The sequence below is a fragment of the Triticum urartu genome, chromosome 1A (genome assembly GCF_056163025.1).
Source record: "Triticum urartu cultivar PI428250 chromosome 1A, HENAU_Tu73, whole genome shotgun sequence".
In the NCBI taxonomy this organism is placed as follows: Eukaryota; Viridiplantae; Streptophyta; class Magnoliopsida; order Poales; family Poaceae; genus Triticum; species Triticum urartu.
In genome coordinates, this window is record NC_141873.1 from 89,044,324 (window position 1) to 89,063,855 (window position 19,532).

At 45.6% G+C, this 19,532-nt stretch overlaps 2 protein-coding genes across 2 annotated transcripts; one reads left to right on the plus strand and one right to left on the minus strand.

Annotated features, from left to right (window-relative positions):
* The first annotated feature begins 732 nt into the window (after positions 1-732).
* LOC147990170 (uncharacterized) lies at positions 733-4,575 on the plus strand. Its single transcript, XM_087537347.1, has 6 exons — positions 733-897; positions 943-1,336; positions 1,532-1,864; positions 2,399-2,730; positions 3,518-3,652; positions 4,150-4,575. The coding sequence occupies exons 1-6, from the start codon at positions 733-735 to the stop codon at positions 4,573-4,575; spliced, it is 1,785 nt and encodes a 594-aa protein (XP_087393473.1).
* Positions 4,576-18,158: 13,583 nt separating this feature from the next.
* On the minus strand, positions 18,159-18,851 carry LOC147990171 (uncharacterized). Its single transcript, XM_087537359.1, has one exon. It carries the CDS (start codon positions 18,849-18,851, stop codon positions 18,159-18,161), a length of 693 nt encoding a protein of 230 aa, XP_087393485.1.
* Between the last annotated feature and the right edge of the window lie 681 nt (positions 18,852-19,532).

Genomic DNA, 19,532 nt, shown 5'->3' on the forward strand with positions numbered 1-19,532 from the left:
TCGCCATATGGGTGGTATTAGGATCTTTTATTCCTCGTCTATACTCTGGGACTTTGATCTTTCTTCTATTCGGGTTTAAATGGTTTTACTAACTCTAACATTAGGATCCCATGACCACATCCACCCCAAAGCTGGATAAGCCATAGTTTTCCTTAGAATAGTGTTCTGGATAGTACACACACCGTCGTGATGACAACGAAGTGGTATCCATCGTACCTCTTTCATTATGCATGTTTCATCATGAATGATCCTTGTTTTTGCAAATGCTCAATGCTGAACTACCCCATGTTACTTGTTAGCAGGATGGCTAGACCCGCTGGTCGTGGCCGCGGTGCTAACGATCCACCACCGCCCGAATTCTTTGCTGGAATGATGCAACAATTTGAGCTGAACCGCCAGTTCATGGAGGGAATGATGGCTCAGTTTCCTCATCCGAACATGAATCAATAGCCAACCCCAGGAACTCTGCAGGACTTCATGCGTCTCAACCCTACTATTTACCGCAGCTCAACTCAACCCCTTGATGCTGATGACTGGCTCCGCGACATCACATATGAAATGGAGTCTGCTAGTGTGGCCCCTGCTATCTATGTCACCTTTGCATCTTTCTTTCTGAAGGGTCCCGCTGCTCAATGGTGGGACAGCCACAGGCGTACCCTACCTGCTGGAACGGTCATCACTTGGCCGGATTTCCAAGCTGCCTTCCGTGCCCGCTTCATTCCTCAGGGAATCATGGACAGGAAGAAGCGAGATTTCCGCAACCTCACCCAAGGCAACAATACTGTAGGTGCTTATCAGCAGGAATTTCTGGACTTGTCTCGTTATGCTGAAGAAGACATTGCAACTGATGCTCATAGGCAAGAAAAGTTCCATGACTTTGCCGACTTCGCCACCTTGGTGAACAAGGCTATTTAGGTTGAGACTGGTCTTCAGGAACACCAGGGATCCCTTAGGCGCAGCCGTGATGCTGGCTCATCTTCGGGCCCGTCAGCGCAGAAGCGTCAGATATGGATTCCCCACAACATGTATCGTCCAACTGCACCTGCACCAAGACTGTCCTATGCCGCACCTCGTCTGCCTCCTCCACCGCAGAGGCAGCCCCTTCGGACTGTACCACCCCAAGCTTCTGCTCCCAACCCCAATGATGGTCTATGCTTCAAGTGTGGCCTCCCAGGTCACCCTTCCAGGAAATGCCCTCAGAATCAGAATCAGCTAGCCCTGCCTTCAACTGGTCATAACAATCAGTCCCATAACAACAATGCCAGACCTTATGGTCGTGGTCAGGCTAATCATGTTGATCTGAATGAAGCTCAAGACCAGCCTGCCACTGTGATGGGTACTCTTCTCGTTAATTCAGTACCAGCATCTGTTTTATTTGATTCAGGGGCATCACATTCATTCATGTCAGAAAGTTTTGCATATGCACACGACATTCGATGCGAGCCCATGAACACTCTGATTGTGGTACGCACCCCTGCGGGCCGATGTCAAACTACCATGATTGGTTGCGACGTTCCCGTTGAGATTGAAGGGTTGGAATTTCATGTTTCCCCCATTATTCTGGAGTCTTCCAATATTGACCTCATTCTGGGAATGGAATGGTTGAAAGCGCATACTGCCTCTATTGTTTGCGCCACCAAGGTCGTTCACCTCCTACATCCTTCCGATGAGATAGTAACCTACCATGCTCAACTTGTTCAAAATGCTGAAGCACGACTTTATGTATTGAATGCGTTGAACGTGGCACCTCTTAAGGGAACTGAAAAGATTCCAGTTGTTCGCGACTTCCTAGATGTGTTTCCAGAAGAACTTCCAGGAATACCTCCTACTTGGGCTGTTGAGTTTGTCATCGACTTGAAACCAGGTACCGTTCCTATTGCCAAACGACCCTACAAGATGCCGCCTCACGAACTCCTTGAACTTAAGGAGGAAATCGACAAATCTCTTCGCAGTGGTTTCATTCGTCCAAGTTCCTCAGCTTGGGGAGCACCTTCTCTCTTTGTGAAGAAGAAGGATGGAATGAACTGTTTGGTCCAAGACTATCGTCCTATCAACCAAGCTACAATTCAGAACAAATATCCGCTTCCTCGGATCAATGATATGTATGATCAACTTGCTGGTTCATCAATATTCTCTAAACTCAACTTGAGGTTGGGTTACCACCAGATCCGTGTTCGTGAAGAGGATATTCCAAAGACCGCATTCGTCACTCGTTATGGTTCTTACGAGTACACCGTCATGTCTTTTGGCTTGACCAATGCTCCAGCCACATTCTCTCGTCTGATGAACTACATATTCATGGATTACCTCGACAAGTTCGTCGTAGTCTATCTGGATGATATCCTGGTATAATCGAAGAACAAAGAAGAACATGCTGAACATCTCCGACTTGTTCTAGAGAAGCTTCGAGAGCATCAACTTTATGCCAAGTATTCCAAGTGCGAATTCTGGCTTCCTGAAGTCACCTACCTTGGTCTTGTCATCTCCAAGGATGGTATTGCCATCAACCCAGAGTGCGTTCAGGCTATTCTTGATTGGACCCCTCCGAAGACTGTCAAGCAAGTCAGAAGCTTTCTTGGACTTGCCAGCTATTGCCGTCGTTTCGTCGAGAACTTCTCCAAGATTGCCAAGCCACTGACTAATCTGCTTCACAAAGGCGTTAAGTTCGATTGGATAGACAAATGTCAGGAAAGTTTCCAGGCACTCAAGGACAAGCTGACTACTGCCCCAGTGCTTGCTCCCCCTGATTCTCGTAAGGACTTCGTCATCTATTGCGACGCTTCACGTCAAGGATTAGGCTGTGTCCTAATGCAAGAGCGCAGAGTGATTGCTTATGCCTCCCGTCAAGTGCGTCCTCACGAAGAGAACTACCTAGTTCATGACCTTGAGCTTGCTGCGATTATCTTTGCACTGAAGCTATGGCGACAATACCTTCTCGGTAATCGTTGCGAGATCTTCACCGATCATCAGAGTCTGAAGTACCTGTTTACTCAGCCAAATCTGAACCTCCGTCAGCAGCGATGGATGGAAGCTATTGCTGACTACAACTGTGGTATATCCTATACCCCTGGTAAGGCTAATGTAATGGCCGATGCCCTGAGCCGTAAGTCTTATTGCAACAATCACATGGTTTTCAAAGCTCAACCCCGCCTTTATGAAGAGCTATGCAAACTGAACCTCCAATTAGTTCCACAGGGTTCTCTGAGTAACCTTGTCCTGGAACCAACTCTACTGAAAGCAATTAAGTCTTCTCAAGCCAAAGATGCTCACACTGATTTGATGAAAAAGGATCTTGCCTTAGAGAAATCCATAGATTTCTCACTTGGTGAAGATGGAACCTTATACTTCAGAGATCGCATTGTAGTACCCCGGTTTGAGCTTATGACAGAGAAGGTGATGAAAGAAGCGCATGACACCCCTCTCTCTATTCATCCGGGAAGTACCAAGATGTATCTAGACATTCGTCAAAAGTACTGGTGGTCTAACATGAAGCAAGACATTGCTCGATATATTGAAGAATGTGACGTTTGTCGTCGCGTCAAAGCAGAACATCAGAAACCGGCTGGACTTCTGCAACCGCTTCCGATTCCTGAATGGAAGTGGGATAAGATTCAGATGGACTTTGTCACTGGCCTTCCCAAGTCTCAAAAAGGTAACGATGCTATCTTTGTCGTCATCAACCAATTCTCGAAGGTTGCTCACTTTCTGCCAGTCAAGGAGACTATCACTGCTAGTCAATTAGCAAACTTGTATATCTCCAGAATTGTGTCACTCCACGGCATTCCGAAGGAGATCAGTTCAGACCGCGGTAGTATTTTCACTTCGAAGTTCTGGGATAGTTTCCAAGAGGCAATGGGAACTCATATTACCTGGAGCACTGCTTATCATCCCCAATCCCAAGGCCAAGTCGAGCGGGTCAATCAAATTCTTGAAGACATGCTTCGGGCTTGTGTTATTTCTTTCGGCAAGAAGTGGGAAGGATCTCTCCCTTATGCGGAGTTCTCTTATAACAACAGTTATCAAGCCAGCTTGAAGATGGCACCCTTTGTAGTGCTTTATGGACGCAAGTGTCGAACCCCTCTGAATTGGTCAGAAACTGGGGAACGGATGCTCATTGGTACAGACATTATTCAACAAAATGAAGAGTAGGTTCGCATTGTCTGGGATAATCTCAAGGCGGCCCAGTCCTGTCAGAAGAGAAACTATGACCGGAAACACTGGGGTTCAACTTATCAACCTGGTGAACAAGCTTATCTGCGTGTCACTCCTTTGAGAGGCACTCATCGGTTCCGAGTCAAGGGCAAGCTAGCTCTGCGTTACATTGGTCCCTTCCGCATCCTCGCCCGTCGTGGACTGGTGGCTTATCAACTGGAGTTGCCACCTCAGTTCTCTCACGTCCATGATGTCTTCCACGTGTTGCAACTTCGTCGATGCTTCAAGGATCCGGAACGTGAAGTGGATCCGGAACTGATTGAAGTGCAAGATGATCTCACATACAAAGAGCATATGATCTGCATTCTTGAAGAAGCTGAACGTCGAACACGCCAGAAGGTTACCAAGTTCCTCAAGGTGTAATGGTCAAATCATTCTAAAGATGAAGCCACTTGGGAGCGTGAAGATAACCTCCGGGCTGAATACCCCGACCTATTCCCTTCTACCTCTTAATTCTTGGGACGAGAATTTCTTTTAGAGGAGGAGAGTTGTAACACCTCGGTGTAATGATGCTATAGTAACCCCTGGGGTTCGGTTAATTATTTTGCTAAAAAGTGCTTGATCATTTTTGTCTCCTCTCTCTTTCAAATTCCACTTGAATTCAAATTCAAATTTTGTGTGGAATTCAAAATGCTCAAACATGAAAACTAAAATGTTCATCATGTGAGAAGTATTCTTCTGGTAATATTGGTGGTGAACCAACATTTTTGCAAAATGTGAAGGTGGCCTAAAATGGCTAAAACAGAAAAGCTAAAAAAAGAAAAGAAAAAGGAAAAGGGAAAAGGAAAGGAGAGAGAGGGAAGTGTCCCTGCCCCACTGGGGCCAAGCCCACCTGGGCCGGCCCACCATTGCCCACCCGAGCCAGCCCAGATCCTCCCTGCCCGTCCCCTTCCCTGTTCCCCCGACCAGGGTCGGAACAGGGGCGTAGCCCCGCCGAACCCACTCGCCGTCGCCGGCGAGAGAGGGATAAGACCCCCCCCCCGACACCTCGGGCTTCTTCCCCACTCGCCCACTTGCTCTATCTGCCTCTCCCTCTCCCCACCAGAGCCCCCGCTCGCTTCCTCTCCCCCGTTTCCCCATCCACGCCCGAACACGCCCTCGCCACCGTCCTCCGTCGTTGCCGCGGCCACCGGCGGCCCCGTGCCTGCTGGCCTTGTCCACGGGCCTCGCCGCCATCGCAACCTCTCCTGGTGCCACCAGGTGGATACGTGGAGCCCCGCTGCCTCCGTTCGCCTTCGTCCACATCTTCGGTCGCCGCCGCTCATCCTCGGCTCCGGCGACGTCTCTGCAGCTCCTAAGCCTCTCGCCGGGCCTTCATGTGCCCTCCCGGTGAGCTTCGCACCTCCTCACCTCTACTCGGCCACTCCTAGTAGTCGTAGTCGTCGTTCCCGTCGCCGCCCGAACGCAGCTCCGCCGCGAGGCCCGCCGCCGACGTTGTGGTCGTTGACCTGCTCGTCCGAGCACTCGAACGTGCTCAGGTCCCCTCACCGCGGCCGCTCGTGCCGCTAGATCCCCTCCCCGTGCCCTCTGTCGCCGTTGGCGGAGATGGCCGAACTCCAGCGACCGCCTCGCCGCGTGCCGTCGTTGTTTTAGGTCTTCCTGAGGCCAACCGTTAGCGCCACGCGATGCGCCTCGCTCCCCTCTTTCGAACGCCACCTCCCGCGCGCAAAACGGTGGCCGGAGTGCGTTTTCCGACGAGTCCAGAGGCCTCCGCCTCATTCTGGCGTCGCCGCCGACGAGTCGCCGGCCCCGCTGAGCTGGCGCCAGTGTGGCAGTGGGCCCCACGCGTTGTGCCGTTGACCGCTGGGCCCCGCGGGCCGAGTTGACCAAGTCAACTACCCACGTGGCAGCTCTGGCTCGCTGACATGTGGGTCGCGTGAGTAAAATGTTTTTTCATAAATAAAATGATGAATTAAAACGTTAGTTAAATTATTTAGTTAATTAGTACTAACTAGTCACTGACTACTGGGGCCCACGCCCCCTAACTAACCCTGTTAGATTAGTTAAGCCTCTGTTAGACAGAGAGGCTGATAGGTGGGTCCCACCTGTCAGTTTGACTAGTCAGTAGAGCTGACGCAGTGCTGACATCACTGCTGACGCAATAAACCTTTTATGGTTTTAAAATAATTCAGAAATTGGTTTAAACTTCGAAAATCCGTAACTTTTAAACCGTAGCTCGGATGAAAATGTTTTCTATATGAAAGTTACTCAGAAAAATCCAACGAATCCAGTTACGCGGTCCATTCACCTGTCACATGCCCCTAGCATGCTGAACATGGTACTGTCCCCTCTCTTCCATCTGTCCAGAATCTGCCTAACGCCGGGAATTCATCCTCGGATGTTTATCACCTTCGTCTGCAACGTGTAGTACTACCTTAGGGCAACCCTAGCTCTGCCATCGTCATGTTATGCCTTGTGATGCATTGTTTGCTCTGTATTTACTGTTTCTTCCCCCTCTTCCCTCCGGTAGACCCCGAGACCGATGATGCCGCTGTGATCGACTACGTCACCGACGACCCCTCCTTCTTGTCTGAGCAACCAGGCAAGCAAACCCCCCTTGAGCATTCCGATATCGCCTGTTTCTTTCCCTCTCATGCTTGCATTAGAACTGCTACTGCTTTCTGTATGATCCTACTCTGATGCATAGCCTGTTGTTGTTACCTGCTTTCATACCATACCTGCTTATCCTAAACTGCGTAGTATAGGTTGGTTAGTGATCCATCAGTGACCCCCACCTTGTCCCAGTTGCCCCGCTTTATGTATGATGACTCAATCAATGTGATCGACGTCTAGGCCCTGAGACGGCACATCACCCCCCCTTAGTTGTACGACCCTATAGAGTTACCATCAAGTGCCGAGGGTGGAACCTCTTACATCACTCCTGATGAGACCTCTGTAGTGTAGTTATTCGGTCATGGTCATCGAGGGTGATTTCCTCCTTAACCACTTTCGATATGGCTCTGTCGTGCAACCCATCAAATGTGAACCTCGAGGGTGGATCCTCTTACGTTCACCTTGATGACAACATCGAGTAGAATTCACCAGGGGTGATTCCTTGGGTTTTCCCCTTGGTGTTAGACACATAGTTACTATGGTTACTATGACTTTGCATTGTGCCATGTTACTAAAGACGGGTCGACCCTGAGTGGTACCCGCGTGAGCTTAATTGCAAGTGATGTGGAGTCGGGTTGACCTGGAAGGTGCCCGCGAGATACTTACGAGGCGTGGCCGGCATTCTTAGCCCTTGCTGCAAGTACTCGAGACGGGGCGACGGGGTCACATCGATCGTGAGTCTCTGCTCGTTACCGCGCGTTCCTAATCCACTACGATTTGGATATTTGATCCGAGGGGCCTCTGGCCTGATAGCACTAACCATCACGTGGGCATTGTATGGGCGTTCTGCATCGTATGCATCAGTCGAAGCTTAATAGACGTCAGCGACTGAGCAGCGCGCACCGGGTTGGACTGAGTAAGCACCTGCCTTGTTGAAGGAGGTAGCTAGGTCTGCTCACCGGCCGCGTACGCAACGTGCAGGAGTTCCCGAGGAGATGGCCCATGACCCCTGGGGGTATAGGTTTAGTCCGGCGTGCTGGCCTCTCTATTAAGCCTAGGTCGGGTTGCGGCGTATTGTTTGGCCGAGGCCGGGCATGACCCAGGAAAGTGTGTCCGGCCGGAGTTAATCGAGCATGGTGGGTAAATTGGTGCACCCCTGTAGGGAAGAAAACATCTATCGATAGCCTGTCCTACGGTAACGGACACTTGGAGTTGTATCCCGATCGATACAACTAGAACTGGATACTTGTGATGAGAAATGGATTGTGATGAGACTTGGATATGAGATGATAACTCGATAGTATGGCTCTGGGATTGCTTTCTCACAGGGAGTCGAGAAAGGACCTCTGGCCGAGGTTGATAACACTTCTACTACTTTACTTTATGCTACTCTACTCCCCCCTGTTGCTGCAAGATGGTGGTTTCCAGAAGATGCTAGTCTTCGATAGGCTAGGCTTTCCCCTTCCCTTCTGGCATTCTGCAGTTTAGTCCACAGATACAACCCATTCCTTTGATACAGATGCATACTTAGTTTAGATCTGATGTAAGTCTTGCGAGTACTTTGGATGAGTACTCATGGTTGCCTTGCTACTTCTTTTCCCCCATACCCGTTTGTTGCGACCAAATGACGGAGCCCAGGAGCCAGACGACGCCACTGATGACTACTACTACCCGGAGGATACCTACTACTACGTGAAGACCGCTGACGACTTGGAGTAGTTTGGAGGCTCCTAGGCAGGAGGCCTTGCCTTTTCGATCGTTGTTTCTTTTGTGCTAGCCTTCTTAAGGCATTCTTGTCTAACTTATGTCTGTACTCAGATATTGTTGCTTCCGCTGACTCTTGTTTTTTCGAGCTTATGTATTCGAGCCCTCGAGGCCCCTGGCTTGTAAAATAAAGCTTGTATTATTTAAGTTTGTGTCTAGAGTTGTGTTGTGATATCTTCTCGTGAGTCCTTGACCTTGATCATACACATTTGTGTGTATGATTAGTGTACGGTCAAATCGAGGGCGTCACAACAGGCACCTCCACAGTGGGATCAGTGGATGCCCGCTCCTCAACAGTGGTATGAGTGGATGCCTGGTCCTCAGGATCCATACTAGCCTCCAGGCTATTGATTCGCTACCAAGTTAGGCCAAAAGCCTAAGCTTGGGGGAGTACGTGTTCTCACCGACTTTATATTCATGTTCACATATCATTCTATTTGTCGGTGTTCACACTATTCCATTATATCATCCATGCTTAGATTATTTTTCTTGCTTTCTTCTTGTGTGTTTGAAAAACATTAGAAAAACAAAAAAATATTTGTAGTAATTTACTTTCTATGTATGCTTAGTAGTAGCACTAAAAAGAAAATCCAAAAAGATTTCCTTGTTCTTCTTTTGCTTGTTGGGAGCTTTCCCGTGTAAATAGTTTTTCTCGTTTTCGCTTATTATTTGCTTGTTGAAGAAAAACAAAAAACTCCAAAAATATTTTGGTGTGTTTCTCTGAAATTCTTTTCTTGTATTCGAGTTGTATCGAGGAGAAGACCACGATGAAAATGTTGAGTGGCTCTCATATGAATAATTGTTGAACTAATAAAAGCCCATTTTACCTTGTCTTCTCCTGTTGAATAAAATGTTTTACAGATTTCAGCTTAGTCCATGGCACTCTTGCACTATTATTATTTTCATATGATTCAGTCGTGCAAGTGAAAGGCAATAATGACAATATTCGATGAGCTGGCTGTGGCAAAGAGAAACTGGTATGAACTCGACTTGTCTTGTCTGTGTAAATATGTTTAACTTAGTGCCCATGCTTCAGCCCATTATGATTAAACATGTTTGCAATGACAATTAGAGATTATAGTTTCTCATCCCATGCATAAGCAGCTGGGAGTGGATAATGACTTATCTTGGATATCAACATAGCGTTAAAATGATTGTGATGTAGTATGATGATATGGTATCCTCCTCTGAATGTTTGAGTGGCTTGACTTGGTACATCTTCATGCATGTAGTTGAATCAAAACCAACATAGCCTCTATAATGTTTATGTTCATGGTGTTCATATCGTACTCATGCTAGTGTCCAATGTTCCTTATGCATAATGCCTAGTTATGATCGTTGTTGCTCTCTACATGGTCGCTTCCCAATCTTAAATTGCTAGCCTTCGCCTGTACTAAGTGGGAATTCTGCTTGTACATCAAAAACCTTGAACCCAAAGTTATTCCAGATGAGTCCAGCATACCTACCTATATACGGTATTACCTTGCCGTCCTAAGTAAATTTGCATGTGCCACCTCTAAAAACTTCTTAAATAATTATCTGTTTTGTGTGCCTGGATCGTTCATGGAACAACAAGAGGTGGCCGATATCTTCCGTGCTAAGCATGCTATCCTCAGGTCGAGTGTTTATTCACTCGCCATCACACGAGGAAATGGGCGGTAATAGGGATGCCCAGTCCCAAACTGCAAAATACAAAAAAGAGTTCATCTCTTACATAATCAAACAAAAACTCCCAATGGAGTCAAAACCTTTACTTTCCGCTTGGGGACCGCCACTAGCGTGCTTAGCATGGAAGATGTTGATAACTGATGGTCGTGAAGTGAATAAAAGGGGTGCATGTCTCAAAATATCATTTATCTCTGTTTTCAGAATTGAGCTCTGGCACCTCTGCAAGTCACTGCTTCCCTCTGCGAATGGACTTTCTATTTACTTTTATGTTTTGTCATCACCTTCTATAAACAAGCACCAGAAACTGAGTAGAGCACAGCGGTCATGATTTATGCATTGTGTATAGCTAATGTTGGGTGCATCATAACTGGATCTTTCTACCATGAATTACAATGTTTAGTCGTTGCCTGAACTACGGAGGTGCTCTGCATTTATGTTTTGCGGTCTCAGAAAGGGCTAGCGAGATACCATTTATGTTTTGCCAATGTGTTACTGTTTGAGATATCTTATTATTGCTTGCTAGCTGATTATGTCATTGATATGAATCATTATAATCTTTAAGAGTTATTGTTGACATGGTTACTTATAATGTTGGCTGAAAACCTGGGTGTTGTTTAAGCTTATTTATGCAAACAAGAGCAAAGGAGTTTGTAAAAGTTTTTCTTTCTCACTTTCAGTTTATCAACTAAATTGCTTGAGGAGAAGCAAATGTTTAAGCTTGGGGGAGTTGATACGTCTCCAACGTATCTACTTTTTGTCATGCTTTTCCTCTTGTTTTAGACTCTAATTTGCATGATTTGAATGAAACCAACCCCGGACTGATGTTGTTTTCAGCAGAACTACCATGGTGTTGTTTTTGTGCAGAAATAAAAGTTCTCGGAATGGAACGAAACTTTTTGAGGATTTTTATACCAATAATAAGAATTTCTGGAGCCAAGACCCATCGGAGAGGGGGCCCTGTGTGGGCACAGCCCAACAGGGCGCGCCCCCTCTCCTGGCGCTCCCAGGTTGGTTGTACCCACCTGGTGGCCCTGCTGATGACCCCCTTGATACTATAAATTCACATTATTCCAGAAGAAAAATCAGGGAGAAAGAATTATCATGATCCATGAGACGGAGCCACCGCCAAGCCCTGTTCTTCCTCGGGAGGGCAGATCTGGAGTCAGTTTGGGGCTCCGGAGAGGGGGATCTTCGATCTTCATCATCACCAACCTATCTCCATCGCCAATTCCATGATGCTCCCCACCGGGAGCGAGTAATTCCTTTGTAGGCTCACTGGTCAGTGAGGAGTTGTATGAGATTCATCATGTAATCGAGTTAGTTTTGTTAGGGCCTGATCCCTAGTATCCACTATGTTCTTAGATTGATGTTGCTATGACTTTGCCATGCTTAATGCTTGTCACTTTGGGCACGGGTGCCATGATTTCAGATCTGAACCGTTTATGAATTCATAGTGATATCCATGTTTTAGATCCGATCTTACAAGTTATAGTCAGCTACTACGGTTATGATCCGGCAACCCCGGAGTGACAACAACCGGGCCCACTCCCGGTGATGACCGTAGTTTGGGGAGTTCATGTATTCACTATGTGTTAATGCTTTGTTCCTATTATCTATTAAAAGGAGGCCTTAATATCGCTTAGTTTCCAATATGGACCCCGCTGCCATGGGAGGGTAGGACAAAAGATGTCATGCAAGTTCTTTTAATAAAGCACGTATGAATATTTACGGAATACATGCCTACATTATATCGATGAACTGGAGCTAGCGCCGTATCACCCTAGGTTATAACTGTCTCATGATGAATATCATCCAACAAGTCACCGATCCAATGCCTTCGCATTTATCCTTATTGATCTTGCTGCGTTACTATTGCTATCATCACTGTTACACTTGCTATAAATTACTGCTATCACTGTTTCTATTACTGTTGCTACTGTCACTACTATCAAAACTATCAAACTACTTTGCTACTGATCATATTGCTACAGATAATTAATCTCCAGGTGTGGTTGAATTGACAACTCAGCTGCTAATACCTTCAAATATTCTTTGGCTCCCCTTGTGTCGAATCTATAAATTTGGGTTGAATACCCTACCCTCGAAAACTGTTGTGATCCCCTATACTTGTGGGTTATCATTGATGTAGTTGAACGTCTTCTCGATTCAACTGATCAAGCACCGAACGTACGTCACCTCCGAGTTCTGCGCACGTTCAGCTCGATGACGTCCCTCAAGCTCTTGATCCAGCAAAGTGTCGAGGGAGAGTTTTGTCAGCACGACGACGTGGTGACGGTGATGGTGAAGTGATTCGCGCAGGGCTTCGCCTAAGCTATACGTGAATATGACCGGAGGCGTAACCTGTGGAGGGGGCGCCGCACACGGCTAACAATGTTTGTTGTGTGTTCTAGTGGTGCCCCCCTCATATATATAGGTTGGAGGGGAGGGGAATACTACTTGGGCGCCTCCCAATTCGGCCTCCCCCCTTTCCTATTCCTATTCGGAGTAGGAAGGGAAGAGGAGGAAGGCGGGATCTTATTCCCTTTTCCTTTCCTTCTTCCCCTTTCCTTCTCCAAATTGGCCATCTCATATGGGGGGGGGGCGCACCAGCCCCTTAGTGGCTGGTGTGTTTCCCCTCTTGGCCCATTAGGCCCATATAGCTTGCCGGGGGTTGCCCGGAACCCCTTCCGGTGACCCGGTACATACCCGGTACCCCAGAACACTTCAGGTGTCCGAATACTATCATCCTATATATTAATCTTTACCTCTCGACCATTTTGAGACTCCTCGTCATGTTCGTGATCTCATCCGGGACTCTGAACAACATTCGGTCACCAAATCACATAACTCATATAATACAAAATCGTGATCGAACTTTTAAGCATGCGGACCCTACGGGTTCGAGAACTATGTACACATGACCGAGACACCTCTCCGGTCAATAACCAATAGCGGAATCTAGATGCTCATATTGGTTCCTACATATTCTACGAAGATCTTTATCGGTCAAACCATAATGACAATATACGTTACTCCTTTTGTCATCGGTATGTTACTTGCCCGATCATCGGTATCTTCATTCCTAGTTCAATCTCGTTACTGGCAAGTCTCTTTACTCATTACATAATGCATCATCCCGCAACTAACTCATTAGTCACATGGCTTGCAAGGCTTATTATGATGTGCATTACCGAGAGGGCCCAGAGATACCTCTCCAATACTCGGAGTGACAAATCCTAATCTCGATTTATGCCAACCCAACAAACACCTTTGGAGATACCTGTAGAGCATCTTTATAATCACCCAATTACGTTGTGACGTTTGATAGCACACAAGGTATTCCTCCTGTATCCGAGAGTTGCATAATCTCATAGTCAAAGGAATATGTATAAGTCATGAAGAAAGCAATAGCTATACAACTTAACGATCAACATGCTAAGCTAACGGATGGGTCTTGTCCATCACATCATTATCCTAATGATATGATCTCGTTCGTCAAATGACAACACATGTCTATAGTTAGGAAACTTAACCATCTTCGATAAACGAGCTAGTCTAGTAGAGGCTTACTAGGGACACAACGTTTTGTCTATGTATCCACACATGTATCAAGTTTCCGGTCAATACAATTATAGCATGAATAATAAACATTTATCATGATATAAGGAAATATAAAATAACAACTTTATTATTGCCTCTAGGGCATATTTCCTTCAGTCTCCCACTTGCACTAGAGTCAATAATCTAGTTCACTTTGCCATGTGATTAACACCAACAGTTCACATCGGCATGTGATTAACACCCATAGTTCACATCGCCATGTGATTAAAACCCGTAGTTCACATCGCCATGCGACCAATACCCAAAGGGTTTACTAGAGTCAATAATCTAGTTCACATTGCCATGTGATTAATACCCAAAGAGTACTAAGGTGTGATCATGTTTTGCTTGTGAGAGAGGTTTAGTCAACGGATCTGCCACATTCAGATCCGTATGTATTTTGCAAATTTCTATGTCTATAATGTTCTGCATGGAGCTACTCTAGCTAATTGCTCCCATTTCAATACGTATCTAGATTGAGACTTAGAGTCATCTTGATCAGTGTTAAAGCTTGGATCGACGTAACTCTTTATGATGAACTCTTTATCACCTCCATAAACGAGAAACATTTCCTTAGTCCTCTTTAGGTACATTAGGATAATTTTGACCATTGTCCAGTGATCTACTCCTGGATCACTATTGTACCCCTTTTCCAAACTTATGACAAGGTACACAATAGGTCTGGTATACAGCATGGCATACTTTATAAAACCTATGGCTGAGGCATAGGGAATGACTTTCATTCTCTTTCTATTTTCTGCCATGGTCAGTTTTTGAGTCTTACTCAACTTCATACCTTACAACACAGGCAAGAACTCCTTCTTTGACTATTCCATTTTGAACTACTTCAAAATCTTGTCAAGGTATGTACTCATTGAAATTTTTTATCAAGCATCTTGATCTATCTCTATAGATCTTGATGCCCAATATGTAAGTAGCTTCACTGAGGTTTTTCATTGAAAACTTCTTATTCAATTATCCTTTTATGCTTTCCAGAAAAATTCTACATCATTTCCGATCAACAATATGTCATTCGCATATACTTATCAAAAAGGCTGTAGTGCTCCCACTCACTTTCTTGTAAATACAGGCTTCACCGCAAGTCTGTATAAAACTTATATGCTTTTATCAACTCATCAAAGCGTATATTCCAACTCCGAGATGCTTGCACCAGTCCATAGATGGATCGCTGGAGCTTGCACATTTTGTTAGCACCTTTAGGATTGACAAAACCTTCTGGTTGCATCATATACAACTCTTATTTGAAATATCCATTAAGGAATGCAGTTTTGATATCCATTTGCCAGATTTCATAATGTGGCAATTGCTAACATGATCCGGACGGACTTAAGCATCGCTACGGGTGAGAAAGTCTCATCATAGTCAACTCTTTGAACTTGTTGAAAACCTTTTTGCGACAAGTCGAGCTTTGTGGACAGTAACATTACCATCAGCATCAGTCTTCCTCTTGAATATCCATTTATTCTCTATGGCTTGCCGATCATCGCGCAAGTCAACCAAATTCCATACTTTGTTCTCATACTTAGATCCCATCTCAGATTTCATGGCCTCAAGCCATTTTGTGGAATCTGGGCTCATCATCGCTTCCTCATAGTTCATAGGTTCATCATGGTCTAGTAACATGACTTCCAGAACAGGATTACCATACCACTCTTGTGCGAAACATGCTCTGGTTGACCTACGAGGTTCAGTAGTAACTTGATCTGCAGTTTCATGATCATTATCATTAGATTCCTCTCTAGTTAGTGTAGGCATCACGGGAACGGTTTTCATTGATGTGCTACTTTCCAATTCAAGAGAAGGTACAATTACCTCTTCAAGTTCTACATTCCTCCAACTCACTTCTTCCGAGAGAAACTCCTCTAGAAAGGATCCATTCTTAGCAACAAAGTTTTTGCCTTCGGATCTGTGATAGAAGGTGTACCCAACAGTTCCTTTTGGGTATCCTATGAAGACACACTTCTCCGATTTGGGTTCGAGCTTATCAGGCTGAACCTTTTTCACATAAGCATCGCAACCCCAAACTTTAAGAAATGACAGCTTAGGTTTCTTGCCAAACCACAGTTCATATGGTGTCATCTCAACGGATTTACACGGTGCCCTATTTAACGTGAATGCAGTTGTCTCTAATGCATAACCCCAAAATGATAGTGGTAAACCGGTAAGAGACATCATAAATCATACCATATCTAATAAAGTACGGTTACGACGTTCGGACACACCATTACACTGTGGTGTTCTAGGTGGCGTGAGTTGTGAAACTATTCCACATTGTTTTAAATGAAGGCCAAACTCGTAACTCAAATATTCGCCACCGCGATCAGATCGTAGAAATTTTATTTTCTTGTTACGATGATTATCTACTTCACTCTGAAATTCTTTGAACTTTTCAAATGTTTCAGACTTGTGTTTCATTAAGTAGATATACCCATATCTGCTCAAATCATCTGTGAAGGTCAGAAAGTAATGATACCCGCCGCGAGCCTCAACACTCATCGGGCCGCATACATCGGTATGTATTATTTCCAATAAGTCAGTGGCTCGCTCCATTGGTCCGGAGAACGGAGTTTTAGTCATCTTGCCCATGAGGCATGGTTCGCAAGCATCAAATGATTCATAATCAAGTGATTCCAAAACCCCATCTGCATGGAGTTTCTTCATGCGCTTTACACCAATATGACCTAAACGGCAGTGCCACGAATATGTTGCACTATCATTATCAACTTTGCATCTTTTCACATCAATATTATGAATATATGTATCACTACGATCGAGATTCAATAAACCATTTACATTGGGTGTATGACCATAGAAGGTCTTATTCATATAAGCAGAACAACAATTATTCTCTAACTTAAAAGAATAACCGTATTGCAATAAACCTGACCTAATCATATTAATGCTCAACGCAAACACCAAATAACTTTTATTTAGGTTCAATAGTAATCCCGAAGGTAGAGGGATTGGGTGATGGTGATCGTATCGACCTTGGAGTTACTTCCAACACACATCGTCACCTGATATGTCTCCAACGTATCTACTTTTTCTCACGCTTTTCCTCTTGTTTTGGACTCTAATTTTCATGATTTGAATGAAACTAACCCCGGACTCACGCTGTTTTCAGCAGAACTACCATGGTGTTGTTTTTGCGCAGAAATAAAAGTCCTCGGAATGGAACAGAACTTCTTGAGGATTTTTTATACCAATAATAAGAATTTCTAGAGCCAAGACCCACCGGAGAGGGGCCCCTGGGTGGGAATAACCCATCAGGGCACGCCCCCCTCTCCTGGCGCGCCCAGGTGGGTTGTACCCACCTGGTGGCCCCGCTAATGACCCCCTTATACTACAAATTCTCATCCAGAAAAAAATCAGGGAGAAAGAATTATCGTGACCCACGAGACGGAGCCGTCGCCAAGCCCTGTTCTTCCTCGGGAGGGAAGATCTGGAGTCCGTTTGGGGCTCTGGCGAGGGGGATCTTCGATCTTCGTCATCACCAACCTATCTCCATCGCCAATTCCATGATGCTCCTCACCGGGAGTGAGTAATTCCTTCGTAGGCTCACTGGTCGGTGAGGATTTGGATGAGATTCATCATGTAATCAAGTTAGTTTTTTTAGGGCCTGATCCCTAGTATCCACTATGTTCTTAGATTGATGTTGCTATGACTTTGCCATGCTTAATGCTTGTCACTTTGGGCCCAAGTGCCATGATTTTAGATCTGAACTGTTTATGAACTCATCATTATATCCATGTTTTAGATCCGATCTTGCAAGTTATAGTCACCTACTACAGTTATGATCCAGCAACCTCGGAGTGACAACAACCAGGCCCACTCCCGGTGATGACCGTAGTTTGAGGAGTTCATGTATTCACTATGTGTTAATGCTTTGTTCTTTTTCTCTATTAAAAGGAGGCCTTAATATCCCTTAGTTTCCAATATGGACCCCACTGCCACGGGAGGGTAGGACAAAAGATGTCATGCAAGCTCTTTAAATAAAGCATGTATGACTATTTACGGAATACATGCCTACATTATATCGATGAACTAGAGCTAGTGCCGTATCGCCCTAGGTTATAACTGTCTCATGATGAATATCATCCAACAAGTCACCGATCCAATGCCTACGAATTTATCCTTATTGATCTTGCTGCGTTACTATTGCTATCATCACTGTTACACTTGCTATAAATTACTGCTATCACTGTTACTGTTACCGTTGCTACTGTCACTACTATCAAAACTATCAAACTACTTTGCTACTGATCATATTGCTGCAGATAATTAATCATCCAACCAAGTTCAAAATGCAAACCAAGTTCATGACACAAACGAAGGACACATCAAGCCTCGTCCTCGTCTTCGTCCTCATATTCGAAAGACGATTCTTCCTCCTCCGAAGATGATTCTTCTTCCTCCTCCTCCTCATCATGCACCGCATCACGTGAAGCTCTAACGGTGTTGGCAAGATCTTCAACGGCATCTTCATGGGAATGTGTGTGAGGGGGCACACCGGAAGACATTCCTCCCATGGCAGCCGGAGGTGCACCCATGCCTCCCATGAGAGAAGCAAAACTCATGCCTCCCATAGCGGCCATAGCATCGGGGGGTGCTCCAAAGCCACCCATGCCTCCCATGGTCTCCATGGTAGCTCCAAAGCCACCCATGGCACCTAAGCCACCCACGGTACCTCCGAAGCCACCCATGCCTCCCATGGCGCCAAGGCCACCACCACCCATTGCGCGAATCATGGCTCTTTTTTGGATCAAGACTTCTTCACAGGCAAGATTGACATACTCCTTTTGCATCTCATTGAGGGTAGATGTGTCCAAGAAGAACAAGTGCTTCTCCCATTCCAACAATCTAGTTCGCTCCTCATTGCTCACCTTCCTCTCCTCCAAAGCCACCTTCATCTCCTCGGCCGCCACCCTCCTCTCCTCGGCCGCCAACCTCCTCTCCTTGGCCGCGGCATCTTGGTTCCTTTCCATTTTCCTCACCTTGTTGGCTTCTTTTATTGCCTTCACAATAGCTTCCATAGCATTTTTGAGCTCATCATCTCCTTTCCCCTTCTTCTTTTCTTTTGCGTCTTTCTTGCACCCATCCGGTCGTTTTGGCTTCGAGTATGAAACCGAGTTGGTTGTGTGGCTTCTCTTGCCGTCATCACATGATGCATCATCCTCCTCCTCATCATCATCATCATTCAACTCAATTGTTCACTTGCGTTTGTTGCTCAAATGCAAATCATCCAAATCATCACGCTTCTTCCATTTCTCATCATCCTTCAACACTTCATAGCAATGAGGCAAGGTAAATATACTTACTTTCTTGATCTTCCCCTTCTTGGTTCTCTTCTCTCCTTTGAACAAGTTTTGTGCAATGTTGTACTACATGAAAACAAAGCAAGTTAGCACTTCAAACACCAACAACAAGTATGAGGAACATGGATGAAATTTCACTTACTCTATCATCCTCATTGGTGCCACTTGGGTTCAACTTGTCAACCGCCTTTTGTGCGGCCGCCCACGTTTTACAATCTGTGTTGATTGTCGACCACCGAGACCGAAGTGATCTCTCAGAGCGGTCAATTCCACTCACGTTGCGAACATCAAAGTATTCTTTCATCTGCCCCCAATAAGCATCTCTACTCTGATCACCTCCAACGGATGGATCCCTTGACACTTGCAACTAAGTATTGCATAGTAAGATGTCATCGGCGT